General features: G+C 43.0%; 2 protein-coding genes across 5 annotated transcripts; both read left to right on the forward strand.

Moving 5' to 3' along the window:
* Positions 1–237: 237 nt before the first annotated feature.
* On the forward strand, positions 238–17000 carry LOC107983274 (sulfotransferase 1C2). 4 transcript variants are annotated; one of them, XR_009999623.1, is made up of 8 exons: positions 239–3327; positions 3463–3591; positions 3680–3777; positions 4619–4745; positions 6189–6283; positions 7209–7386; positions 8754–8976; positions 16863–17000. XR_009999623.1 is itself a non-coding variant. In XM_062957167.1 (8 exons), the coding sequence occupies exons 2-8, from the start codon at positions 3156–3158 to the stop codon at positions 8864–8866; spliced, it is 912 nt and encodes a 303-aa protein (XP_062813237.1). In that variant the 5' UTR covers positions 240–1976; positions 3153–3155; the 3' UTR covers positions 8867–9347. The 4 variants fall into 4 exon arrangements, 3 of the variants coding, with proteins under 3 accessions (XP_062813239.1, XP_062813238.1, XP_062813237.1); XM_062957167.1 differs by lacking the exon at positions 16863–17000 and having other exon boundaries at positions 240–1976; positions 3153–3327; positions 8754–9347; XM_062957169.1 differs by lacking the exon at positions 7209–7386 and having other exon boundaries at positions 238–3327.
* Positions 16863–22619, forward strand: LOC100566763 (sulfotransferase 1C2). Its single transcript, XM_016996178.2, has 7 exons — positions 16863–17037; positions 17218–17346; positions 17435–17532; positions 17936–18062; positions 19184–19278; positions 21075–21252; positions 22292–22619. The coding sequence occupies exons 1-7, from the start codon at positions 16866–16868 to the stop codon at positions 22402–22404; spliced, it is 912 nt and encodes a 303-aa protein (XP_016851667.1). The 5' UTR covers positions 16863–16865; the 3' UTR covers positions 22405–22619.
* Positions 22620–23947: the final 1328 nt, after the last annotated feature.

The following is a 23947-nucleotide window of genomic DNA, read 5'->3' on the forward strand; positions in this document are numbered from 1 at the left end:
AAAGAACGTATTAATCAGATCTACAAATAATCAAATCCATAAAAGTGAAACCTACAAATAGGGAGGGTTAGCTTAATTAGTAGTGTTAAGAACAAATATGAAGCAAAACAAAGAGCAGAGATCAGAAAGTACAGTAGAACCCCGGTTATCCGATTTAAACAGGCGGACTGAAACTCGGGTTACCCAGATTAATCGGATAATCCGATTGTAGGCCCAGGCGCCTAGCGGAGGGAGGAAACTTCCCCGGCAGGCGCTTGGACCCAGGGAAGCGCGAGGCATACTGTTGCTTAGCAACATGCCTCACACTTCTCTAAAGGCCCAAGTGCCAGGCAAAGGGAGAAGTTTCCTCCCTCTGCTCGGTGCTTGGTCCCAGGGAAGCAGGCCACGATCGCAGGCCGCTTCGTCCTGCCTCTCCCTTTCCTCGTGCAAGAAGGAGCTCCTTCTCGCGAGAGGAGAGAGAGAGGGAAGCGCCCCGCCTCTTCCTCTTCCCGGCACAAATACCCGATACACCCAAATTTGAACACTGGTGGGATTGGGGGAGAGGAATGACTTTGTCATTTGGGAGTTGTAGTTGCCAGGATTTATACCGAGAGGCCTGCACTGGCAGCGAGAGGGCTCCTCTGTGTTCGCTGCATGCTCCGCTCACTGTGAGGCCTCTCGCTGGCAGCGCAGGCCTCTCGCTGCGTCCGGAGGCCCCTCGTAACGAGCGCAAGGCCTCAAGTCTCACCAAAAGGCCTGAGCTGCAAGCGAGAAGCCTCGCAGTGAGCAGAGGATGCAGCGAACACTGCGGAGCCTTCTCGCTGCATCCAGAGGCCTCTCGCTGCATCCCCTCGCTGCGTCCGGAGGGCCCTCGTTGCGCTCAGAGGCCCCTCACTGAGACCAGAGGCCCCTCGTTGCGCCCATAGAATCATAGAATAGTAGAGTTGGAAGAGACCTCATGGGCCATCCAGTCCAACCCCCCACTAAGAAGCAGGAAATCGCATTCAAAGCACCCCTGACAGATGGCCATCCAGCCTCTGCTTAAAACCCTCCAAAGAAGGAGCCTCCACCACAGTCCAGGGGAGAGAGTTCCACTGTTGAACAGCTCTCACAGTGAGGAAGTTCTTCCTGATGTTCAGCTGGAATCTCCTTTCCTGTAGTTTGAAGCCATTGTTCCGTGTCCTAGTCTGCAGGGCAGCAGAAAAGCTTGCTCCCTCCTCCCTATGACTTCCCCTCACATATTTGTACATGGCTATCATGTCTCCTCTCAGCCTTCTCTTTTGCAGGCTAAACATGCCTAGTTCTTTAAGCCGCTCCTCATAGGACTTGTTCTCCAGACCCTTGATCATTTTAGTTGCCCTCCTCTGGACGCTTTCCAGCTTGTCAACATCTCCCTTCAATTGCGGTGCCCAAAATTGGACACAGTATTCCAGAGGCCCCTCGTTACGCCCAGAGGCCCCTCATAGCAAGTGCAGGGCTTCAGGTCGCACCAAAAGGAATGAGCTGCAAGCGAAAGGCCTCACAGCGAGCAGAGGATGCAGCGAACACCGCGGAGGCGTCTCGCTGTGTCCTCTCACTGCGTCCGGAGGCCCCTCGCTACGACCGGAGGCTCTGCGTTTGCTGCGAAGGGCCTCCGGTCACAGCGACAGTCCTCGCAACAAGTGGAGGATGCAGTGGAGCCCTGTCGCTGTGAGCCCCTTCTGCCTTCTTGTTTTGCTCGCAGCGAGATGCCTCCGCTGCGTCCCCTGTTAGCTGCAAGGCCTCTTGCTACCAGTGCAGGCCTCTCGCTGTGACCAGAGGTCCCTCGCTGCCATTGCAGGGCCCTCGCAGCGAGATGAGGAGGCTGCGGACGGAATGGAGGAAGAGGCTGCAGAGGCGAATGCAAGGCCGGGGACTTGAAAACAGCAGCGACAAGCTTCACCCGAATATAAGCCGAAGCGGACTTATTCAGCCACCAAAAAGGGCCGAAAAACTTGGCTTATATTCGAGTATATACGGTAATTCACTTACAATCAGAGCCCCTTGAACCTCACCAACGATAGAATTGGGCCAAACTTCCCACACAGAACCCCCATGGCCAACAGAAAATACTGGTCTTTGGCAACCCCTCTGGCACCCTCCTCGCGACTCCCCAGGGGTCCCAACCCCTAGGTTGAGAAATGCTGCTCTAAACTGATCAAATTGAAATTCAACCTCAAATAATTCCCCTTCACCACATTGGCATTTCAGCACATGGTGAGACAAAAGTAAGTTGTCACAATTTTCTTCCAGGATTGCTTGTACATTTGAGAAGAATGAATTCAGCAGCATGATGAAATTGCATCCAAGGAAGTAGAATATACAGCAATAGCATGCTGAAGCCAACCCATAAGGATAATTTCACCTCTGTTCAGTTGTGACTGGTTCCAGCATGTTATTTCATTGTCCTTAAAAGAAACTTTCCTAGGTTCTACTACTTTAAAGGGTTGGAATGAGGGGTCCCCCAAAAGCCACACCACAGACACATGTATTTATCTCTAGAAATTATTAAAATTGACGTATTGTAAATCCAAAGGAAAATTCTGCCTCAGGTCTCGATTGGAGCATATGAAAAATATTACTATTCCGGCCATAGATAAGATATGTCCTAATCACTATGTTATAATAATGAATATAATGGCATACTGAAGCCATCTCATGGGAGTTATTCTAACACTGCTCCCTTGAAATAAACTTTAGCTGATCCCAAATAAGTAACTTTCAAGGCTCTGTAACAAGAGCATACACAATAAATGGTTAACAGAAATGGGATCCCCACTCCCAAAGACTTTTATAGCCTGTCTTATCACTGGCATGCATATTTATCTCTACATCAGCTTAACCCCATTGCAAAAGGTCTGCCAAAAAAACTCTGTTGGAGCACTTGAAACTATCCATCAAGAGATGATACCCCTCCTCTCTCATGAACAAACTTTGGGGAATATGGGTATGTATAAGAGAGTGAGACTGACAGAAAACTAGCCAGATAAAGAAAAGCCACCAGACTGTCAGAGTGGTAGGTAAAAAGTTGGTAGGTGGACATGTTCTTTACCTTCAGTGCCAAAAGGAAGCACCAGAGAAATGGGACATGAGAGCAACTTTGGGATAAGAAGTATGGCAATATGCTTTTATTCATACTTTTCCTGCCTTGCTAGATAATGGATTGCCTACCAGGGGTGGAAAATTTGGGCCCTAACTCAACCAAGGACTCGCTGCTCACGGATGTTGAAGGAATCCTTTACCCTAAGGAAACTACGAGGTATTGGGAGGAAATACAGAACTTTAAAGCTCGGCCTGATGATCTTCTTATTTGCTCTTACCCCAAAGCAGGTAAATGTAGTCACAGGTAAAAAGGAATGGTAGGGGCAGGGAGGTAAGTCTGAAACAGAATGGGGTATGGTTAAAGACCCACTGGATGAATTCTATGCTCTTCACACATCTTTTCCCAATACCGTCCCATATCAGGTAGTACTTGGATGCAGGAAATTGTGGATATGATCCAGCATGGAGGAGACCCAGAGAAATGTGCTCGGGCCCCGATCTATCAACGTATTCCCTTCATAGGATTCAGCTTACCATTTTCCATCCCTACAAGTGAGGAGGAATTACTCTTTCAGTGTGATGATATATAGATGTGTGCATTTCCTGGCAACAACCTTAGTGTTTTTTTCTGGTGTCACAGGCATTGAAAAAATAGAGGCAATCCCCTCTCCACGTACACTCAAAACCCATTTCCCAGTTCAGCACCTACCTCCTTCCTTCTGGGAACAGAACTGCAAGGTGAGAAAAATGGGATCAAGGTTTGTGTGGCATCGGTTTGTTATGAGCCAAGGTTCTAATACTTGACTTCTTTCAGTTTCTTATCATAAGAAAGTTTTTACAAGTCAGGGGTGCTGTGGTTTTAGTTTTGAATATGTTTTTCTATGGATCTTAACTGCATTTTAAATTATTTTAATGTAAGCCACTTTGAGTCTCCTTGTAGAGAGGAAAAGCAGGGTATAAATAAACATCATAATAATAATAATAATAATAATAATAATAATAATAATAATAATAATAATAAATGTCGATGTAGCAATCCCAGGTGACAGCAGGATTGAAGAGAAACAACTGGAAAAGCTGACACGATATGAGGATTTAAAGATCGAATTGCAAAGACTGTGGCACAAGCCAGTCAAGGTGGTCCCAGTGGTGATCGGCACACTGGGTGCAGTGCCTAAAGACCTTGGCCTGCACTTAAACACAATCGGCGCTGACAAAATTACCATCTGTCAGCTTCAGAAGGCCACGTTACTGGGATCTGCACACATTATTCGCTGATACATCACACAGCCCTAGACACTTGGGAAGTGTCCGGCGTGTGATCCAGTACAACAGCCAGCAGAGTGTCTGCTGTGGACTCATCTTGTTGTGTTTCAAACAATAATAATAATAATAATAATAATAATAATAATAATAATAATAATAATAAGCTTTAGAGAGCCTTCCCGATGGTTATAGTGTCTTGCCAAATTCCAAATTCCAGAATAGAATAATTTCCCAGTGCGAAAGAAGGATGGTGGAGAGCGAAAAACCCAGAGTTCAGACATCTGGGTTCTCTTCTCTTTTTTTCTGTTTTCAGATTATTTATGTGGCCAGGAATGCCAAAGACAACATGGTTTCCTATTTCTACTTCCACAACATGATCAATATAATTCCGGACAGTGGCAGCTGGGATGAGTTTATGGAGAATTTCATTGCTGGGAAGGGTGAGTGAAGGAAGATGGACATTATGGTGGAAATAATTAAAGGAATAAACCTTCACTGAATTCTCCATTTTTTTTGAAGCAAGAGTGTCACATAGGCAAAACCAGATGACATTCTGTACTGCTGTAGTTTCCAACCTTTTTTTGACCAGGGACCACTTGACCAGGGACCACTCTCCAACATTAGTACCAAAAGACTTAAACAGCATATCAGTTTTTGGTCAACTTTAGATTCAGTGTGGTTATTTGGTCAGAACATTGCATTGGATAGACCACATCAGTTCTAGTTCCTGATACAGAATATATGCCATCCAGTAATCACCATCTGTTCGCCCACAGAAAACCATATTTAATAATCTAGAGCTGATGTGGCCTATCCAATGCAATTTTCTGAATCAGCACCCCAAATAACCCCAGGAACATGCCAAAAAACAAAGACACCAAGCTGCCCCTGTTTCCAGGCGCCATATGGAACAGCTCCGCTCAGGGGGAGGGAGGGGGAGGAGAAGCAGCAGTCAGGAGGCTTGTTGTCGTGCCTTTCATGGGTAATCAGCCTTTCCCCCCCAACATCCCCTTTGCCTTCACACTATGAGAGGATTTCGAGAAACCAGTCACTCTCGTTGCAATGGTGTAGTAACTGTGAGGCTGTGGACCATATCTTAGTTCTTGGGGACCACTGATGGTCGACAGACCACAGGTTGGAAACCACTGTTTTATTGTAACGTATAGGTGAGAAAGGGAGCTTTCTCTCTGTTTTAACACCTTCCCCTTTAATTAAAGTAACAGGCCCTTTGAATGTAAACAGTTCACATGGTTCCCATTTATTGAATCTCACATATATTGATTACACCATCTGTTGTGACAAGTAAGCCACAGGAAAGAGTGGAATTATTTGGAATTATTTGGATAATACCACTATATACCACAATATAACCACTATAACCAAATATTTGGAATTATTATAATAATGGTTTGCATTTTGAATTAAGAGGATGTGCTTGGATCTGTAAAGGGTATATATGGGAAGCTGTAAAGTGTCTATATGGGATGGTGTAAAAATAATTTGGATGTCTTACTTTGGGTTTCTAGAGTATGCACCATATTTCTGTTAGAAAGCAGGAAAAGAGAGACCCCATGTCAAAATCAATAATCCCTCAACTCAAGAGAGAAAATTAGAATCCCCTGATTGATTCTTTGGGGTTTTAAGAGGGTTTGTGTATACCAATGCAATTGTGGCCATGCCACTTAGGGATCCTGGTGTTGTGGTGTAAACCAACAACTTTTTCAAGTTCTGGAAGAGCATTGGCACAATCACATGAAGAAAAAGGAAGCTGTGGATGTCCTGAAGGAATTTCCTTCCAACTCTGGACGATTACAAGATATACATTAGAATAGGACAAAGTGTGTGTTGAATGTTGCTCTTTGCTTCTTGTGTTCTTTCTGCAGTTTGTTGGGGCTCTTGGTTTGATTATGTTCAAGGCTGGTGGAAGGCTAAAGACCATCATCCGATTCTATATCTATTTTATGAAGACATTAAAGAGGTAAGTGGCTCATATATGTTTACTCACTGTTCCTGGGATCAATGTTCCCAATAATTCTGCTATATAAGTTATCCCACTCACTGTCCTTCCTTCTGGCCTATTTTCAAGAAACTTTGAGACTGATAGTTATCATAATATAATTTTTCCAAAGAAATAGCTGTGTTAATCTCTTACATCATAAATATGGTATCCAATTTACTCAGGCAGCCAAGGTGGTGTGTTAGGGCAGAGGCAAAAAATGATCGTTGTGCATAGCTGCCCAATGGTTGGCTTCTTCCGGAAGGTTTCCTGCAGCCCAGAAAGAGATTTAATTGGTGCTCTGGTCAGTCAACCAAGTGGCAGCTTCATAATGCCCGCTCATTGACTGTTATGTTTCACTCTGGATGTGACCTGGATGTTTCCACTCTGGTCTGTCATCTGGACATATAGCCATGTGCTAGAGCTCAGACAAGGCCATTGGCTTTGAGCTTCATCCCACTCTCTCTCTCTCTGTGTGTACGTCTCATGGAATAATGTGTTCAATTGATCAATTTTGCCACAACTTAGTGGAGTGGTTGGAGATTCTGGGGGGGGGGGGGTGTCTCTCAGATACAGGAGAAGACCACATGGCCCCCTTCAGAATGGTCCCAGTCTGAGGCAACAACAGCCCAAATATATGTTTTCTGATGGTGTTTGGCGACCTCTCTGAAACCCCCCTTGCAACCTCCCCAGGGGTCCTGCCAGTTATGAATAAATTGTCAAAATTTGCTTTAGATTGTGCTTGCAGTTCTGGAGGGATTCGTTTAATTTTGCTTCTCATAGACTTAGCATGGGATATGGTTAACCAGTTAAAATTCATGAGTAAACCAGGTTTTCCTTTGACCTGAACACCCCCCCCCCCCCCCCCCCCGTGGCTACAGCCCTTTTTCTCTCTCTCGCTCGCTAGGACCCAGCCCGTGAAATCCAGAAAATTGCTCAATTCCTGGAAATAGATCTCTCTGCATCAGTTCTCAACCGGATTGTGCTTCACACAAAATTTGAGAACATGAAAACAAACCCATTGGTTAATCACAGCGACTTGCCCTTTCTGTTTGACCAGACCACGCCCCCCTTCATGAGAAAAGGTACGCCTAGGAGTCTGAAGTCTACATCTCCTTCCTCCCGCTTTACCTTCGTAATAACCCAATGAAGTAGGCTAGACTGCATCTACACTTACTCAAATAGTTTGAAATTATTCACAAGGGCAGCTGAGATAGTGACACCTTGACTTTTCAATGGCTCAATGTTCACCAACTTTGTTTCATGCATCAACTGATTAAAATGTTGGAAAATTACCTTGAGCTGTGAATACATATTCAATCAGTTTTAAGGATTTAAATTGTTTCTATTACCTTTCATATTTAATTCTATTCTAATGTTTGTATATTTTTAGGGTTTAAATTGTATTGCATCAGTTTTATGGAACCCCTTTGAGTGTCTGTTGTAGAGAGAACAAGCTGGTTATAAACAAACATCACCTTCATACCTTCAGCCTATAGGATGTATGTGGAACATTAATATTTAGACTTGGGTTCCATCTCCAAGATTGAGGGTGTATATGCAAATGCAGATATTTCAATATCTTAAAAACATTGAAATCCAAAATACTTGTGATCTCAAGCTTTTTGGGTAAGACATATTCAACCTGTACTAATTTTACAGCATGTAAATCTCTGGATGACACAGTGATTAATTTGTAACTCTTTTGAGTTATCATTTAATCTTTTTGCCTTTTTAAAGAAAATCCATGTGTCTATAGACAGAATAGCCCTAAGAGCTCTGCATTTCAAAGGACTTCAGAACCCATTTTTTAGAGCTAATGCTGAAAGAGTGTATTTCCCAATATCAAACTATCCCTGTCAGAGGACGGGTTGGAATAATTCCCACAGCAAACTGGGCTAGAACAATATTTTTTTCAAGCTGTGTTTCAATACAATTCTATGGCTCTTCATAAAAATAGTTAGTGGGACATGGCTGGAAAAATCAATGTGATACTTTACTGATCAGTGCTAACAGTCCTGCAACTATATGTTGCTCTAAAGGGAGTCTCAAGCCGAGTTACATATACAGTAGAATCTCACTTATCCAGCACTTGCTTATACAACGTTCTGGATTATCCAATGCATTTTTGTAGTCAATGTTTTCAGTACATCGTGATATTTTGGTGCTAAATTCATAAATACAGTAATTACTAAATACAGCATTACTGCGTATTGAACTACTTTTTCTGGCAAATTTGTTGTATAACACGATGTTTTGGTGGTTAATTTGTAAAATCATAACCTAATTTGATGTGTAATAGGCTTTTCCTTAATCCCTCCTTATTATCCAACATATTCGCTTATCCAACGTTCTGCTGGCCCGTTTATGTTGGATAAGTGAGACTCTACTGTAACATGAAAATTGTTCTTAGATTGTTATGGGTTTTCTCAACTAGATTTCTTTCTTGCAGGAAAAGTTGGAGACTGGAAAGAGCACTTCACCGTGGCCCAAAGTGAACGACTGGACAACATCTGTGCTCAGTTATTTGCCGGCAGCGGCCTTACATTTCGCACACAGTTATAAGCACACCTCTGGACCTCTCACTTTCCTGGCAACACACACAGGGAATGTTGATCTTAATTAAATTAAGAAATACAAGTCAGGAAACCACAGCAGTGTTTATCTAAACCAAGGTATATATGTAGAATTTTCTTACTTTAATGTGTTTGTAGTCATCAGTGAAGTTTCATACATTCTGTTCTGATATTAATGTAAAGAACAAGACAAATCTACTGAGTGGTGGGGATGAATTCACCCCGATATTGCAGGAGCAGGAAGGAGCAAAAAGGAATGTGGAAATATACAAGTGTTGCTAGGGCAAGAGAGATTTAGGTGAGAAATAGAGAGAGATCAGACCGACTCAACATGAGATGGTGCAATTGCACAACTGAATAATAATAGCGCTCAACCCAGTATGTATCTCCTATCAATTATTTGTTGGGTGCATAGCTGCAGTAATATGGTGGATTTTTGCAATAAAGTCTTTAGAGATGGGTAGTTAGAATTCCATGACCTGTTCCCGTGTGTTTTGTCTGTTTCTTCCTTGTCTACAGGGTGAAATACTCAAGTCTAGCTAGCATTCATTCCTTCTTTCCTTCTCTTCTCTCCTGATTTAGAAGGTTAGGCACCACACATGTTACCCTGTTTCCCCTAAAATAAGACATCCCCAGAAAATAAGACCTAGTAGAGGTTTTGCTGAATCGCTAAATATAAGGCCTCCCCCGAAAGTAAGACCTAGCAAAGTTTTTGTTTGGAAGCATGCTTGCCGAACAGAACACCAGAGCAGATCAGTAAATGTACGTACCATAGAGTGTTATACATGGAAATAATGGTAATAACAAGAAATTCTTGATAGAATTCAGTTTGTCTGGTTATGCTGGTTTGTGATGACAACTACTGTCCAGCTTATAATAAATGTTCATTTTTTGTTCAACAATAAATGTGAATTCTTCTTCATGGAAAAATAAGACATTCCCTGAAAATAAGACCTAGAGCATCTTTGGGAGCAAAAATTAATGTAAGACACTGTCTTATTTTCGGGGAAACACGGTAGTATCATTTCCCATTTGATATTTTGGATACCTTTCTATTGACCAAAAATGAATACCTTTGCTCTCCCACCCACTAGACCTGGAGTAGGCGTAATAATGTAGGCATTGCTGTTGCTTACCTTCTGTTTGCCAAGCTGAATTACTTCCTTGTGAACTATACTGCAGTCTCATGTTTCCCAACAAAATGTGTTTGGAAACAACCAGAAGTAGGTTTGCACTTCTAGAGTTTTTAGACTGCTTCTGGCCAATTTTAATATTTATAGAGAGTTTGGAGAAAGGTTGGACATTATTTTGCTGCATAATGCAGCTCCAGACACACTCCAGGCAGCATTTGGAGCTATTATGTAGATTATTCTTTGTGTTCCATGGAACAAATGTGGAGTCTGAGAGTTTTGCTGGGAAATGAAGGGTTTGGGGCATAGATGCAATACACAGTCTGTGCTGCTTCTACCCATAGATAGAGGTACAGAATTTGGAATTGCTAACCTATTGCTTCATGAGATGGCAGGAGGTCTAGCCCAATGTATCTTAAGGTGCTGGATGGGTCAGTGTGCTTTGTCCTAATATGAACTGTAGCTAGATCTCCCCCCCCCCCCCCACACACAAATTGTTCCTATGTGAATGTTTGCTGGTTGAAGTGGGAACTTGGTTTCAAAAGAAGCTACACATGAAACGGCAGACAAAGGCTTTGAGGTAATGAGACAAAAAGAGTTCCAAGTGCTGCAGAAAATGGTTTATTCTCAATGGCCACAGAAAATATAGACCCTCCTGTATCCAGGAAAAAAGGATAACGAACAAAGAATCACAGGGGTTTTTTATACCATTTTGCAGTCATCTATATACATCCTATAGGCATTATCCATCATCAATTAGTGTCCAAAAAGTCCTACTTTTGCACTTTTCTAAAACATAGGCTAATTTCAAAACCTCTGACCTTTCATTAGGGCTTATCTGAGGAATTTCCTATCTTGGCATTTTAGGGCTTCCCCTCAACCTCCATTAGCACCCCTTTTCATTCCTCATAGAGACAGGCTGCCCAAGCTCCCCTTGACAACCCCAAAAGCCTCAATTTGTCTTCCGTTCACTGGTACAGGCTTATCTGGTCTGTTGACACTTAACAGATATTTCTGCATATTTGAGGCCTCTTTAAGTGAACTTGAGTCTTTGCTATGGGGAGAGATGTATTTGCTAGGGCTGAATGTATTTTAAGGGGCTATATGCACACATCCTGCTTGTGATTATATATTTTCTTATTCCTATTTCTAATATGATTACATTCAGGGTGGGTCCAAGGTCATTTTTAAGTGTAGGCGAACAGAAATTTTGGCGTTCCCCCCCCCCCAAAAAAAAACTAATCACTGAAAAATAAAAGTGTTGCATAAGCGAAAATGTTGGATAATAAGGAGGGATTAAGAAAAAGCCTAAATAAAGAACAACAATCTAAAAACAGGGGAAATCCAGACAGGAAGAAATCAGGGCCAACTAACACCCCCCAACCAAGGATGCCCCCAGGGAGGAAGCAGCCAGGCTTTGAAGCTGCAAGGCCATTAAATGCTAATCAAGCTGGCCAATTGCAACATTCACACTAGCTTCAAACAGACAACAGCTCTTTCTCCCACCCTGGACATTATTCCACAGATAAATAAACCCCACTTGCCTTGCTTCCTACAGACTTCACAACCTCTAAGGAGGAGGAGGAGGCATAGGGCAGGTGCACGCTGGCACGCAGCGCGGGTGCACGCCTACATGGGCCTGCCTTCTGGGCAGCAGGCGTGCTCTCCAGCTGCTTCAACTGGCGGAAGGAAGCTTTCTTCTACTGGTTGAAGCACCTAGAGAGCATGCACGCCGCCCGGAAGGCGGGCCCATGCCAGCACACAGGGCGGGCCCACACTGGCATGCAGGACGGGCCCACACTGGCATGCAGGGCGGACGCATGCTGACACGCAGGGCTGGCCCACAGCAGCATGGGCCCACCTTCTGAGAGGTGGACGCGCTCTCCAGCTGCTTCAGCTGGCGGAAGGAAACTTCCTTCCACTGGTTGAAGCAGCTACATAGCGTGCACGCTGCGCGGAAGGCAGGCCCATGCTTGCATGCAGGGCGAGCCCACGCTGGTGTGGGCACCCCTTCCGGGCAGCGTGCGTGCTCTCCAACTGCTTCAACCGGCAGAAGGAAGCTTCCTTTCACCAATTGAAGCAGCTGGAGAGTGCGCACACCACCCAGAAGGCCCAGGCCGGCCAGAAGGTGGCACCATGTTATCGAAGGCGCAGTTGCGCACGCACTTGGGAGCACCTCAACAGCGCCCCCTACAAGATGGCACCACAGGCAGGTGCCTAGTTTGCCTGGTGGTTAAACCGCCCCTGGTTACATTCTTTTCCAATACAAGTATTATGTTTTCCCAATATACCTTCATCACACAGAATCCAGGCCCTGACTTTTACCAATCTCAATGCTCCACTGGAGAGACAAGCAGGGAGAGCTGGAGAGGACTGTAGCCAAACACCTGGGGAAGAAAGAACCACAAGCCAAATTCTCCAGCTGATATTCATCCCTGTTTGCTATTGGATCTCTTTCACTCTGCCTCCTCTCCTAGAGACAATGCACTCCTACAATCTGATGAAAGCAAAAACAAACAAACCTCTTGTGAACAGAGATCACTAAGTCCTTGCTTCCCTTTGTTTGTCTGCAGTCCCTTCCAGCATTGTTTACTCATGGTCAGGCTTACAAGTCAAAACTCTCAACAGGGAGAGTTGACCTAAATCTCTTTGTTGTTTGATTGATTTCCTTCAATTTATAACTGCCTTAAAGGCACCCCAAAATATACTTTCATTCATACCAGGGGTTCTATTTAGTTTAAAAATTTGAATAATTCGGTCTTTTCTCTCTTTTCTGTCTTTTTATAAGCAACTTTTGGATTGAATCTCCATTTTTTTCACTGTATTTTTGGTATAATTTCCCAATTTTAAATAAAGAGCATGATATCCTGGACATTATTTACCCACTAGTAGTCCTTTTATTGATATTACATTATTAGGGCCTACCAGAAAATAATCTTTGGTAGTGAAGGTTGAGTGCCTATGTGAGAAGGAAGTGGGAATGTCCATTCTTTCCCCTATTCTATTATTATTAGCCTCTATTAGGTTCCACTTTTTAAAATTTATTTTGCAGTTTGCTCCTGAGTTCCCTGTTCCTTTTTAAAAATATATATTTTTATTAGGGAAAATAAAAAAGAAGGGGGAAGGGGTATTTTTCTTTTACAAGCAAAGTGGAAGAACAATAGAGATGATAGGATAGTAGGAAAAATCTATAAGGGAATACAGTAAGTGTGGGTAGATGTTTCAGGTATGGTAGGTGATGGAAAAGGTAGAAGGGTAGGAATGGGACAAGGGGTAGGATGGTTGGGAGAGGGGGGTTCTTGACCTCCCAATCTTCATCTTTGTGTATTCTTCTAGTTTGTTGTATTCTTGATATTTATCTTTCTTTATTTTGTCCTTTCCCTTTTCTTTAGTCTAATTCGCGTTCCTTCCTTCTTAAATTTTATTTCTTCATTGCTTAATTATCTGGCACTGATACATGCCTTCTTAGTCTTTGAATAATCTCCAGTCTGTTGGAGTCTCAGGTCCAGGATTTGAACAGCCCCCTTAGTAACAGGTGGGAAGGAAGATGACACTGTACTCCGAAACTCTGAACGATCTCTCCCAACAGCTTCATGTAGAGATGTTAAACAACATGGAGGATGGTACTGACCCCTGCGGGACACCACAAGACAATGGTTGCGGGGCCGAGTAGGTGTCCCTCAGCCACACCTTCTAGGAGTGACCCACCAGGAAGAACTGGAGACACTGCAAAGCAATACCTCTGAGACCAATACCCATACCAGAGGAAGGAATTCTCAAAACCATCCTTGAATATTATTTGATGAAGAAACCCCTATGTAATTCATGGGGTGCCCATAAATCGACCGGCGTCTTGAAGTCTTCCATACATACATATACAACTATCAAAGTTTACCTATCAGTGGACACTGTTGAAATAATTATTATCTTGAAAGCAAGGGACAAGGAAATTGTGCTGGAATTAAGCTTGCAGCCATTCAACTTAAAAACGCTGCCTGGTTTCATTCCAAAGCTTGCTTTGTTGCATCACCCAAGTTCTACATATTTGTGCTTTTATTAGCAGGATCTGAAGCACAATCTTTCTCTTTCTCCCAACTCCCTCTACTGGCTGTTGTTTAACTTTTGAGATTAGAAATGTTATATATATCTGTTAGGCATGCAGCAATTTACACACATATGCCCAAGATTAACAACAATCACGTGAGAAAGACTGTCACCATTTTAAAAGATGTCCTTGAATTTTCTTGATAGATAACAATACCTTCAATCTGTATTTCTCCAAAATCTCAAACCAAAAATTTCATTAACAATAACCAAGCAGAAAGGTGTCCTGGACTTAGAATTAGACTAACTTTTGTAAATTTTACACAAATTATGTAGAGACAGATTATTTCATGGCGGGAAGGGATGCAGAGCCCCTACAACCGTGAAGAACTGCCAATAAAAAAGATAGAATATCTCTGTTAATTTCTAAGTCCTCCAAGGTAGCTGCACGGTCAACCTGTAGCAGAAGTTAACCACAAAACTGCCCTGGAAGGTTGAGAGATTCCTAGGCTATAGATCCGCATAACATAGTTTAAATTATACTGCACCAATAGCAGTAGCAGTAGCAGCCAATAATAAAAGGACCAAGGCATTGATATCTCCTGCCCATCCTCTGTTTGGATACCAGCCAGCATGCCAATGCCTTAAATGAAGAAACAGCTTTCTAAAGTCTACAGAGATACTCTCAGGAACACCTCAGCAAGTGAGAGTCCAAAAGTGGCAGGCTAAAACCCGGAACCTCAATCCATGTCTGATACCAAATGAGAAACTGGGCACACAGAAGACTGGGCAACTTGTAAGGTGCTGAACAGACTGCGCTCTAGCACCATGAGATGCAGAGCCAATCTTAGGAAATGGGGCTACAAAGCAGAGTCCACGGTATGCGAGTGCAGAGAAGAGCAGACTACAGACTACTTACTACAATGCATCCTGAGCCCTGCCACACGCATAATAGAGGACCAAGAAGCAGTGACACCAGAGGCACTCCAAGTGGTCAGCTTCTGGTAAAAGACAATCCAGTATAATGTCAATTTCTAACTGTGTTTTTTAAAAATACATTATAACCGTACCCTCAATTTGCTTCTGACACAATAAATAAATAAATAAATAAATACTACACTATAATTGTCTCCTTTGAGAGAAATTAAAGTGGGGTATAAATAAATAAAATAATTATAATTATAATTGGACTGCACTATATGGGACTACACTGACCATATAATGCAGTTCCAAATTGCATTATATGGCAGTTTAGATCCAGCCCTAGAAAGAGCAAATTAATCAAATCTACAAATAATCAAATCCATGAAGGTAAAACCTACAAATATGGAGTGTTAGCTTTATCAGACTCAAACAATGATGGATCTGGACCAAACTTGGCACAAATACTCAATATGCCCAAATTTGACATTTTGGAGTTGTAGTTGCTGGGACTTATAGTTCACCTACAATCAGAGTCCCTTGAACCCCACCAATGATAGAATTGGGACAACTTCTCACACAGAACCTCCATGGCCAACAGAAAATACTGGCCTTTGGTGACCACCCTGCGACCCCCCAGGTGAGACAGCACATGGTGAAACAACAATAAGTTGCCACAATTTTCTTCCAGGGTTGCTTGTACATTTGAGAGGACAGAATTCAGCAGCATGATGAAATTACATTTAAGGCAGTTGAATGTACAGCAGTAGCATGCTGAAGCCACCCCATAAGGATAATTTCACCTCTGTTCAGTTGTGACTGGTTTCAGCATGTTATATCATTGTCCTTAAAAGAAATTCTCTAGGTTCTACTTCTTTAAAGGGTTAATGCAGGGGTCCCTAAACTTTTTCAACAGGGGGCCAGTTCACTGTCCCCAGACCGTTGGAGGACTTCTTCAGTGACAGCGGCACGAAAGGTGCGCGCAGAATGAGTGCTGCACACGCCTTCCTCAGTGGCAGCAGCGGCGGGAAAGATGTATGTGGACCAAGGGAGGAGGGAAAGCCACACGCCTTTCCCTCCTTCTCTTTCGCGCCGCACGAGCCTTCCTCAGCGGAGAAGGAGGAAGCTGCTGCCGTGGGGGCCGAATAAATGGCTTTGATGGGCCGCATGTGGCCCACGGGTCATAGTTTGGAGACCCCAGGGTTAATGGGATGAAGGGTCCCCCAAAAGCCACACCACAGACACACGTATTTATCTTTACACATTACTAAAATTGACGTATTATGAATCTAAAAGAACATTCTGCCTCAGGTCTCGATGGGAGAATATGACAAGTATCGCTTGTCCAACTGTGAATAAGATGTGTCTTAATCACTATGTTATAAAAATGAATATAATGGCACACTGAAGCCATCTCCTAAGAGTTATTATAAGGCTGCTTCCTTGGAATAAGCTTTAGCCTATCCCAAATAAGTAACTTTCTAGGCTCTGTAACAAGAATGTATACAATAAATGGTTAATAGAAATGGGATCCCCATTCCCAAAAACTTGTATAGGCTGTATTATCACTAGCATGCATATTTATCTCTACATCTGCTCAACCCCTTTGGGGAAAAAAACTGAAACAATCATCAAAAGATCACACTCCCTCCTCTCTCATGAACAAGCTTTGGGGAATGTGGGTATGTATAAGAGAGTGTGACTGACAGAAAACTAGCCAGATAAAGAAAAGCCACCAGACTGTCAGAGTGGTAGGTAAAAAGCTGGTAGGTGGACATGTTCTTTGCCTTCAGTGCCAAAAGGAAGCACCAGAGAAATGGGACATGAGAGCAAATTTGGTATAAGAAGTTTGGCAATATGTTCTTATTAATACTTTTCCTACCTTGCTAGATAATGGATTTCCAACCAGGGATGGAAAGTTTGGACCTCAATTCAACCAAGGACTCACGGCTGATGGATGTTGAAGGAATCCTTTACCCCAAGGAAACTGGGATGTATTGGGAGGAGATACAGAACTTTAAAGCTCGGCCTGATGATCTTCTTATTTGCACTTACCCCAAAGCAGGTAAATGTTGTCATTGGTAAAAAGAGTGGAAGGGGGTGGGTTGGTGAGTATGGAAGATAAGAGTGTAAGGACTGAAAGGGGTGGAGAGGTAAGTTGGAAACAGAATGGGGTATGGTTAAAAACCTACTGGATGAATTCTATGCTCTTCATATTTCTTTTCCCAATACCTTCCCATACCAGGGACTACTTGGATGCAGGAAATTGTGGATATGATCCAACATGGAGGAGACCCAGAGAAATGTGCTCGGGCTCCGATCTATCAACGCAGTCCCTTCGTAGGGTGCAGCTTTCGAGTTTCCATCCCTACAAGTGAGGAGGAATTACTCTTTTACTGTGATAATATGTAGATGTGTGCATTTCCTGCCAACAAGCTTAATGTTTTCTTCTGGTGTCACAGGCATTGAAAAAATAAACGCAATGCCCTCTCCACGCACACTCAGAACCCATTTCACAGTTCAGCACCTACCACCTTCCTTTTGGGATCAGAAGTGCAAGGTGAGAAAAATGGGACGGGGTTTGTGTGAGATCGGTTTGTTATGAGCCAAGGTTCTAGTATCTGACCTCTTTCAGTTTCTTATCATAAGAAAGTTTTTACAAGTCCGGGGGTGCTGTGGTTTTAGTTTTGAACATGTTTTCTATGGATTTCAACCTCATTTTTAATCATTTTAATGTAAGCCACTTTGAGTCTCCTTGCAGAGAATAAAAGCAGGGTATAAATAAGCATGATGATGATGATGATGATGATGATGATGATGAGCCTTAGAGTGCTTTGCCAAACGGTTATAGTGCCTTGACAAACTACAAATTCCAGAATAGAATAATTTCCCAGTGTGAAAGAAGGATGGTGGAGAGAGAGAGTTCAGACATTTGGGTTCTCTTATCTTTTTTCTGTTTTCAGATTATTTATGTGGCCAGGAATGCCAAAGACAACATGGTTTCCTATTTCCACTTCCACAATATGACCAGTATAATTCCGGACAGTGGCAGCTGGGATGAGTTTATGGAGAATTTCATTGCAGGGAAGGGTGAGTGAAGGAAGATGGACATTGTGATGGAAATAATTAAAGGAATAAACCCTCACTGAAATCTCCATTTTTTTAAAACAAGAGGATGGTATTCTCTATTGTAGTAGTTCACAAACTTTTTTTGACCAGAGATAACTTTGACCAAGGATCACTCTCCAATATTAGTACCAAAAGGGTTATAAATCAGTTCTTGGTCAATTTTACATTCGGCTTGGTTATTTGGGGTGCTGATTCAGAAAATTGCATTGGATAGATCACATCAGATCTAGTTTCTGATACAGAATATATGCCATCCAGTAGATGCCATAAGCTCGCCCACAGAAAACCATATTTAATAATCTAGAAATGATGTGGTCTATCCAAGGAAATTTTATGAATCAGCACCCCAAATAGCCCCAGGAATAGGCCTAAAAACAAAGACACCAAGGCAACCCCACTTCCAGGTGCCACATGGAACAGCTCCGCTCAGGGGAAGGGAAGAGGAAGAGAAGCAGCAGTCAGGAGGCTTGTTGTCATGCCTTTCATGGATAGTCAGCTTCTCCCCTCCCTACATCCCCGTTGCCTCGGCACTATAAGAGGTTTTCATGAGACCAGTTGCTCTTGTTACAACCGTGTAGTAACTGTGAGGCTGCAGACCATATTTTAGTTCTTGGGGACCACTGGTGGCCCACGGACCACAGGCTGGAAATCACTGCTGTATTGTAACATATAGGTGAGAAAGGGAGCTTTCTCTCCGTTTTAATACATCCCCCTGCCCATATGGTTTCTATTTACTGAATATCACATATATTATTACACCATCTGTTGTGACAAACAAGTCAGAGGAAGGAGATAATTTGCAATTATTAAAGTGATAAAAACTAGAACCCCCTTTGGTATTTTGAGGGGGTTAGTGTATACCAATAGAATGGTGGCCATGCCACTTAGGCATCCTAGGTGTTGTGGTGTAAACCAACAACTTTTCCAAGTTCTGGAGAAGCACCGGTACATTCACAGGAAGAAAAAGGAAGCTGTGGGTGTCCTGAAGGAATTTCCTTCCAACTCTGGACAATTACAATATATACAATAGAATAGGGTAAAGTGTGAGTTGAATGTTGCTGTTTCTTATGTTCCTTCTGCAGTTTGTTGGGGCTCTTGGTTTGATCACGTTCAAGGCTGGTGGAAGGCTAAGGACCGTCATCCGATTCTATATCTGTTTTATGAAGACATTAAAGAGGTAAGTGGCTCATATATGTTTACTAACCTATATTATAGGCCTGTCCCTCTTACCAACAAGATTGGGTTCCATGTTCCCGAGATCTATGTCCCCAATTATTCTGCTATGGTAGTTCTCCTACTAGATGTCCTTCCTTCTGGCCTATTTTCAAGGAACTTTGGGACTGATAGTTATGATAACATAATTTTTCCAAAGTCATAGCGGTGTTCATCTCTTACATCATAAATATGATATCCAATTTACTTAGGCTGCCAAGGTGGTGTGTTAGATCAGAGGCAAAATATGATCATTATGCATGGCTGCCCCATGGCTGGCTTCTTCCAGGTTTCCTGCAGCCCAGAAAGAGATTTAATTGGTGCTCTGGTCAGTCAATCAAGTGGCAGCTCCATGATGCCCGCTCATTGACTGGTAGGTCTCCTTCTAGATGTGACCCGGCTGTTTCCATTCTGGTCTGCCTTCTGGAAATATAGCCATGTGCTAGGGCTCAGACAAGGCCATTGGCTTTGAGCTTCATCCCTCCCTCCCTCTTCCTCTCTCTCTCTACATCTTGTGGAATAATGTCAATTGTTCTATCTTGTCACAACTTAGTGGAGTGGTTGGAGAATCTGGAAGGCCTCTTAGATACAGGAGAAGACCACATGGCCCCCTCCAGAATGGTCCCAGCCTGAGGCAACAACTGCCCAAAGGTGTGAAGCCCAACATGAGGTCTGAACAAAATGGAGACCTCCAAATGAAGGCTTCCTAATATATTGGCAAAGGCTATAAACCTGAACATGAGGCCTAAAGCCCCAGTATAATGGCAAGATTTAAAGCCTAACATGAGGCCTAAAACAAAAGAGAGACCCCCCCCCCCCCACAATGTAATTGCAAGAGCTTAAAGCCTAACATGAGGCCAAAGCTTAACTCCTGACATGAGACATGTAATAAAATGTAGGCCTCAGTATGTGATGGCACAGTTAATGAGTGGAATTGCCTGTGCCTTCCTGGGGCTGAGAGAGTGTTACTTCCTCCCGACAACAGTTCATTAAGTGTTATTTTAAAGCAAGGAATTGTCTGCAACCTTCTCGTGTGGCCTAGCAATCATGGCTTGAGGCTTGAGGAAAATGTGTGACTCTCCCAGGCAACAACTTACTAATAGTTTATTCAAAGGGGGGGGGGGGGGAGGGAGGGAAAATCTCTTCTGTTACAGGATGTGCCTTCCTTGAGGCAGCCCAGGAGGGAAACTCTGTTTAGTGCAGCCACCCAAACCTCCAGTTCACTCCTTATATTCTGCTGGAAAATCCCTGCCAATAAATGCCAAGGGCAGAAACTGCCCAAATTGTAGGGTGTCTCCCTAGGGCAAAGGCATAGCAATGGGAATCCTACTACCTGGAAACAGGGAGGGGAGAGAGCAAGGAGGGAGAGGCCCAATTCCCCATTAGGAACCTGCCTCTTACCTCATGCTGAAGCAAAGAGCACAGCAGGGGGGTGGAGCAGCCCTAAATAGCCTGCATCTCTGCCCCTGTCAACCACCCCTACCAAGTCTGGTCTCCTTCATAAGGGCCTTCAAATCTCCCCATGCCTTAGGCTTTGCCTGCCAGTTATGGGTGGGCCAAATTGGTGGCTTCCACTATATCGGCTATTGCTGCAAGTGATGACAGTATGAATAAATTGTCAAAGTTTGCTTGAGATTGTACTTGCAGTTCTGGGGGGGCTTGTTTGATTTTTGCTTCTAACAGACGTAGCATGGGGATATGGTTAACCAGTTAAAATTCATGAATAAACAGTTTTTACTTTAACCCTCTCTCTTTCTCTAGGACCCAGCCCGTGAAATCCAGAAAATAGCTCAATTCCTGGGAATAGATCTCTCTGCATCAGTTCTCAACCGGATTGTGCAGCACACACAATTTGAGAACATGAAAACAAACCCATTGGTTAATTACAGCACCTTGCCCTCTCTGTTTGACCTAACTGTGTCCCCCTTCATGAGAAAAGGTAGATTTAGGAGTCTGAAGTCTCCATCTCCTTCCTCCCGTTTTACCCTCGTAATAACCCAATGAAGTAGGCTAGGCTGCATCTACACTTACTCAAATAGTTTGAAATTATCCACAAGGGCAGCTGAGATAGTGACACCTTGACTTTTCAATGGATTAGTGTACACCAACTTTGTTTCATGCATAACATAGTTAAAAATGTTGTAAAATTACCTTGAGCTATGAATACATTTTAAATCAGTTTTAAGGATTTTAATTGTTTTTATTACCATTCATATTTAATTCTATTTTAATGTTTGCATATTTGTAGTGTTTAAATTGTATTACATTGGTTTTATTGTAAGCCCCTTTGAGTCTCTGTTGTAGAGAGAACAAGCTGGGTATAAACAAACATCACCTTCATACCTTCAGCCTATAGGATGTATATGGAACATTGATGTTTAGACTTGTGTTCCATCTCCAAGATTATGGGTGTATATGCAAATGCAAATATTTCAAAATCTTAAAAACATTGAAATCCAAAATACTTGTGATATCAAGCTTTTTGGGTAGGACACATTCAACCTGTACTAATTTTAGAGCCTGTAAGTCTCTGAATGTCATAGTGATTCATTTGTAACTCTTTAGTTATCATTTAATCCTTTTGATTTTTAAAGAAAATCCATGTGTCTATATAAGGGATAGCCCTAAGGGCCCTGCATTTCAAAAGGCTTTAAATTCCATTTTATATTTTATGAGCTAAAGCTGAAAGAGCATTTCCAAAAAATCAAACTATCCCTGCCAGTAGGGGTTGGAATCATTCCAGTAGCAAAATGGTCTAGAACAATATTTTTTTCAAGCTGTGTTCCAATAAAAATCTGGGACTCTTCAGAAAAATACTTAGTGAGACATGGCTGAAGAAATCAGTGTGGTACCTTACTGATCACTGCTAACAATCTCACAGCAATGAAGGCAGTCAAACACTCAAGCCGAGCTACATATGATGTAAAACTTGTTCTTAGACCATTGTGGTTTTTCTGAACTAGACTGCTTTCTTTCAGGAATTGTTGGAGATTGGAAAGCGCACTTCACTGTGGCCCAAAGTGAACAACTGGACAACATCTGTGCTCAGAAACTTGCCTGCAATGACCTTACCTTTCGCACACAGTTATAAGCCCATCTCTGGACCTCTCACCTTCCTGGCGACACACATAGGGAATGCTGATCTTAACTACTCTAAGAAATACAAGTCAGGAAACCACAGCAGCGTCCAGCTAACCAAAGTGTATATTTAGTGTTTTGTCTTTTTTTACTTTAATGACTTTGTAGTCATCAGTGAATTTTAATACATTCTGTTATGATATTGACATAAAGAACAAGTCAAATCTACTGAGTGGTGGGAATCACACATCTATTACTGAGCTGTGCTATTATCCAAAAGCTTGATCTCAGATCCAGGTTTTTACTTTTTGTCTGAAGGCCAGGAGGGAGGGGGCTGATCTTATATTGTTAGGGAGGTAGGTCCACCGCCAAGGGGTCACCATTGAGAAGGCCCTGTCTCTCATCCCCACCAGTTGCACTTGCGAAGCAGGCTGGACTGAAAGCAGGGCTTCCCCAGAATATCTTAATCTTTGAGATGGTTCATAAGGGAAAATATGTTCAAACAGGTGAGTTGGCCAGAACTGATTAGGGCTTTATAGGCTAAAGCCAGCACTTTGAATTGTGCTTGGTAGCAGACTGGCAGCCAGTGGATCTGGTGCAACAGGAGAGTTGTGTGCTCCCTTTACACCACTTCAGTGATCAACCTGGCTGCCACCTGTTTGACCAATTGAAGCTTCCAAACAGTCTTCAAAGGCAACCCCACATAGAGTGTGTTGCAGTAATCTGTACGGAAGAGTGGGCAACCATGGCCAAGTCAGACTTTCCAAGGTACGGGCACAACTGGTGCACAAGTTTTAATTGTGTGAAAGGTCCCCTGGCCAATGCCGAAGCCTGGGGTTCCAGGCTCAGCAATGAATCCAGAACCCTCAAGCTGCAAACCTGGAGTGTGATCCCATCCAACACAGACTGTAACCCTATGCCCTGTTTGGATTTGAAACTGACCAGGAGGACCTCTGTCTTGTCTGGATTCAATTTCAATTTGTTCGCCCTCATCCAGTCCGACACAGTTGCCAAGCACCGGTACAGGATTTGAACAGCCCCCTTAGTAACAGGTGGGAAGGAAGATGACACTGTACTCCAAAACTCTGAATGATCTCTCCCAACAGCCTCATGTACAGATGTTAAACAGCATGGGGGATGGTACTGACCCCTGAGGAACCCCACAAGACAATGGTTGCGACGCCGAGTAGGTGTCCCCCAGCCACACCTTCTAGGAGTGACCCTCCAGGAAGGACTGGAGACACTGCAAAGCAATACCTCTGAGACCGATACCCATACCAGAGGAAGGAATTCCCAAAACCGTCCTTGAATATTATTTGATGAAGAAACCCCTATGTAATTCATGGGGTGCCCATAAGTCGACTGGCATCTTGAAGTCTTCCATACATACATATACAACTATCAAAGTTTACCTATCAGTGGACACTGTTGAAATAATTGTTATCTTGAAAGCAAGGGACAAGGGAATTGTTTTTGTTGCCGGAATTAAGCTTGCAGTCATTCAACTTAAAAACTCTGCCTGGTTTCTTTCCAAAGCTTGCTTTGTTGCATCACCC

This window comes from Anolis carolinensis, chromosome 6 (assembly GCF_035594765.1).
Source record: "Anolis carolinensis isolate JA03-04 chromosome 6, rAnoCar3.1.pri, whole genome shotgun sequence".
Classification (NCBI taxonomy): domain Eukaryota; kingdom Metazoa; phylum Chordata; class Lepidosauria; order Squamata; family Dactyloidae; genus Anolis; species Anolis carolinensis.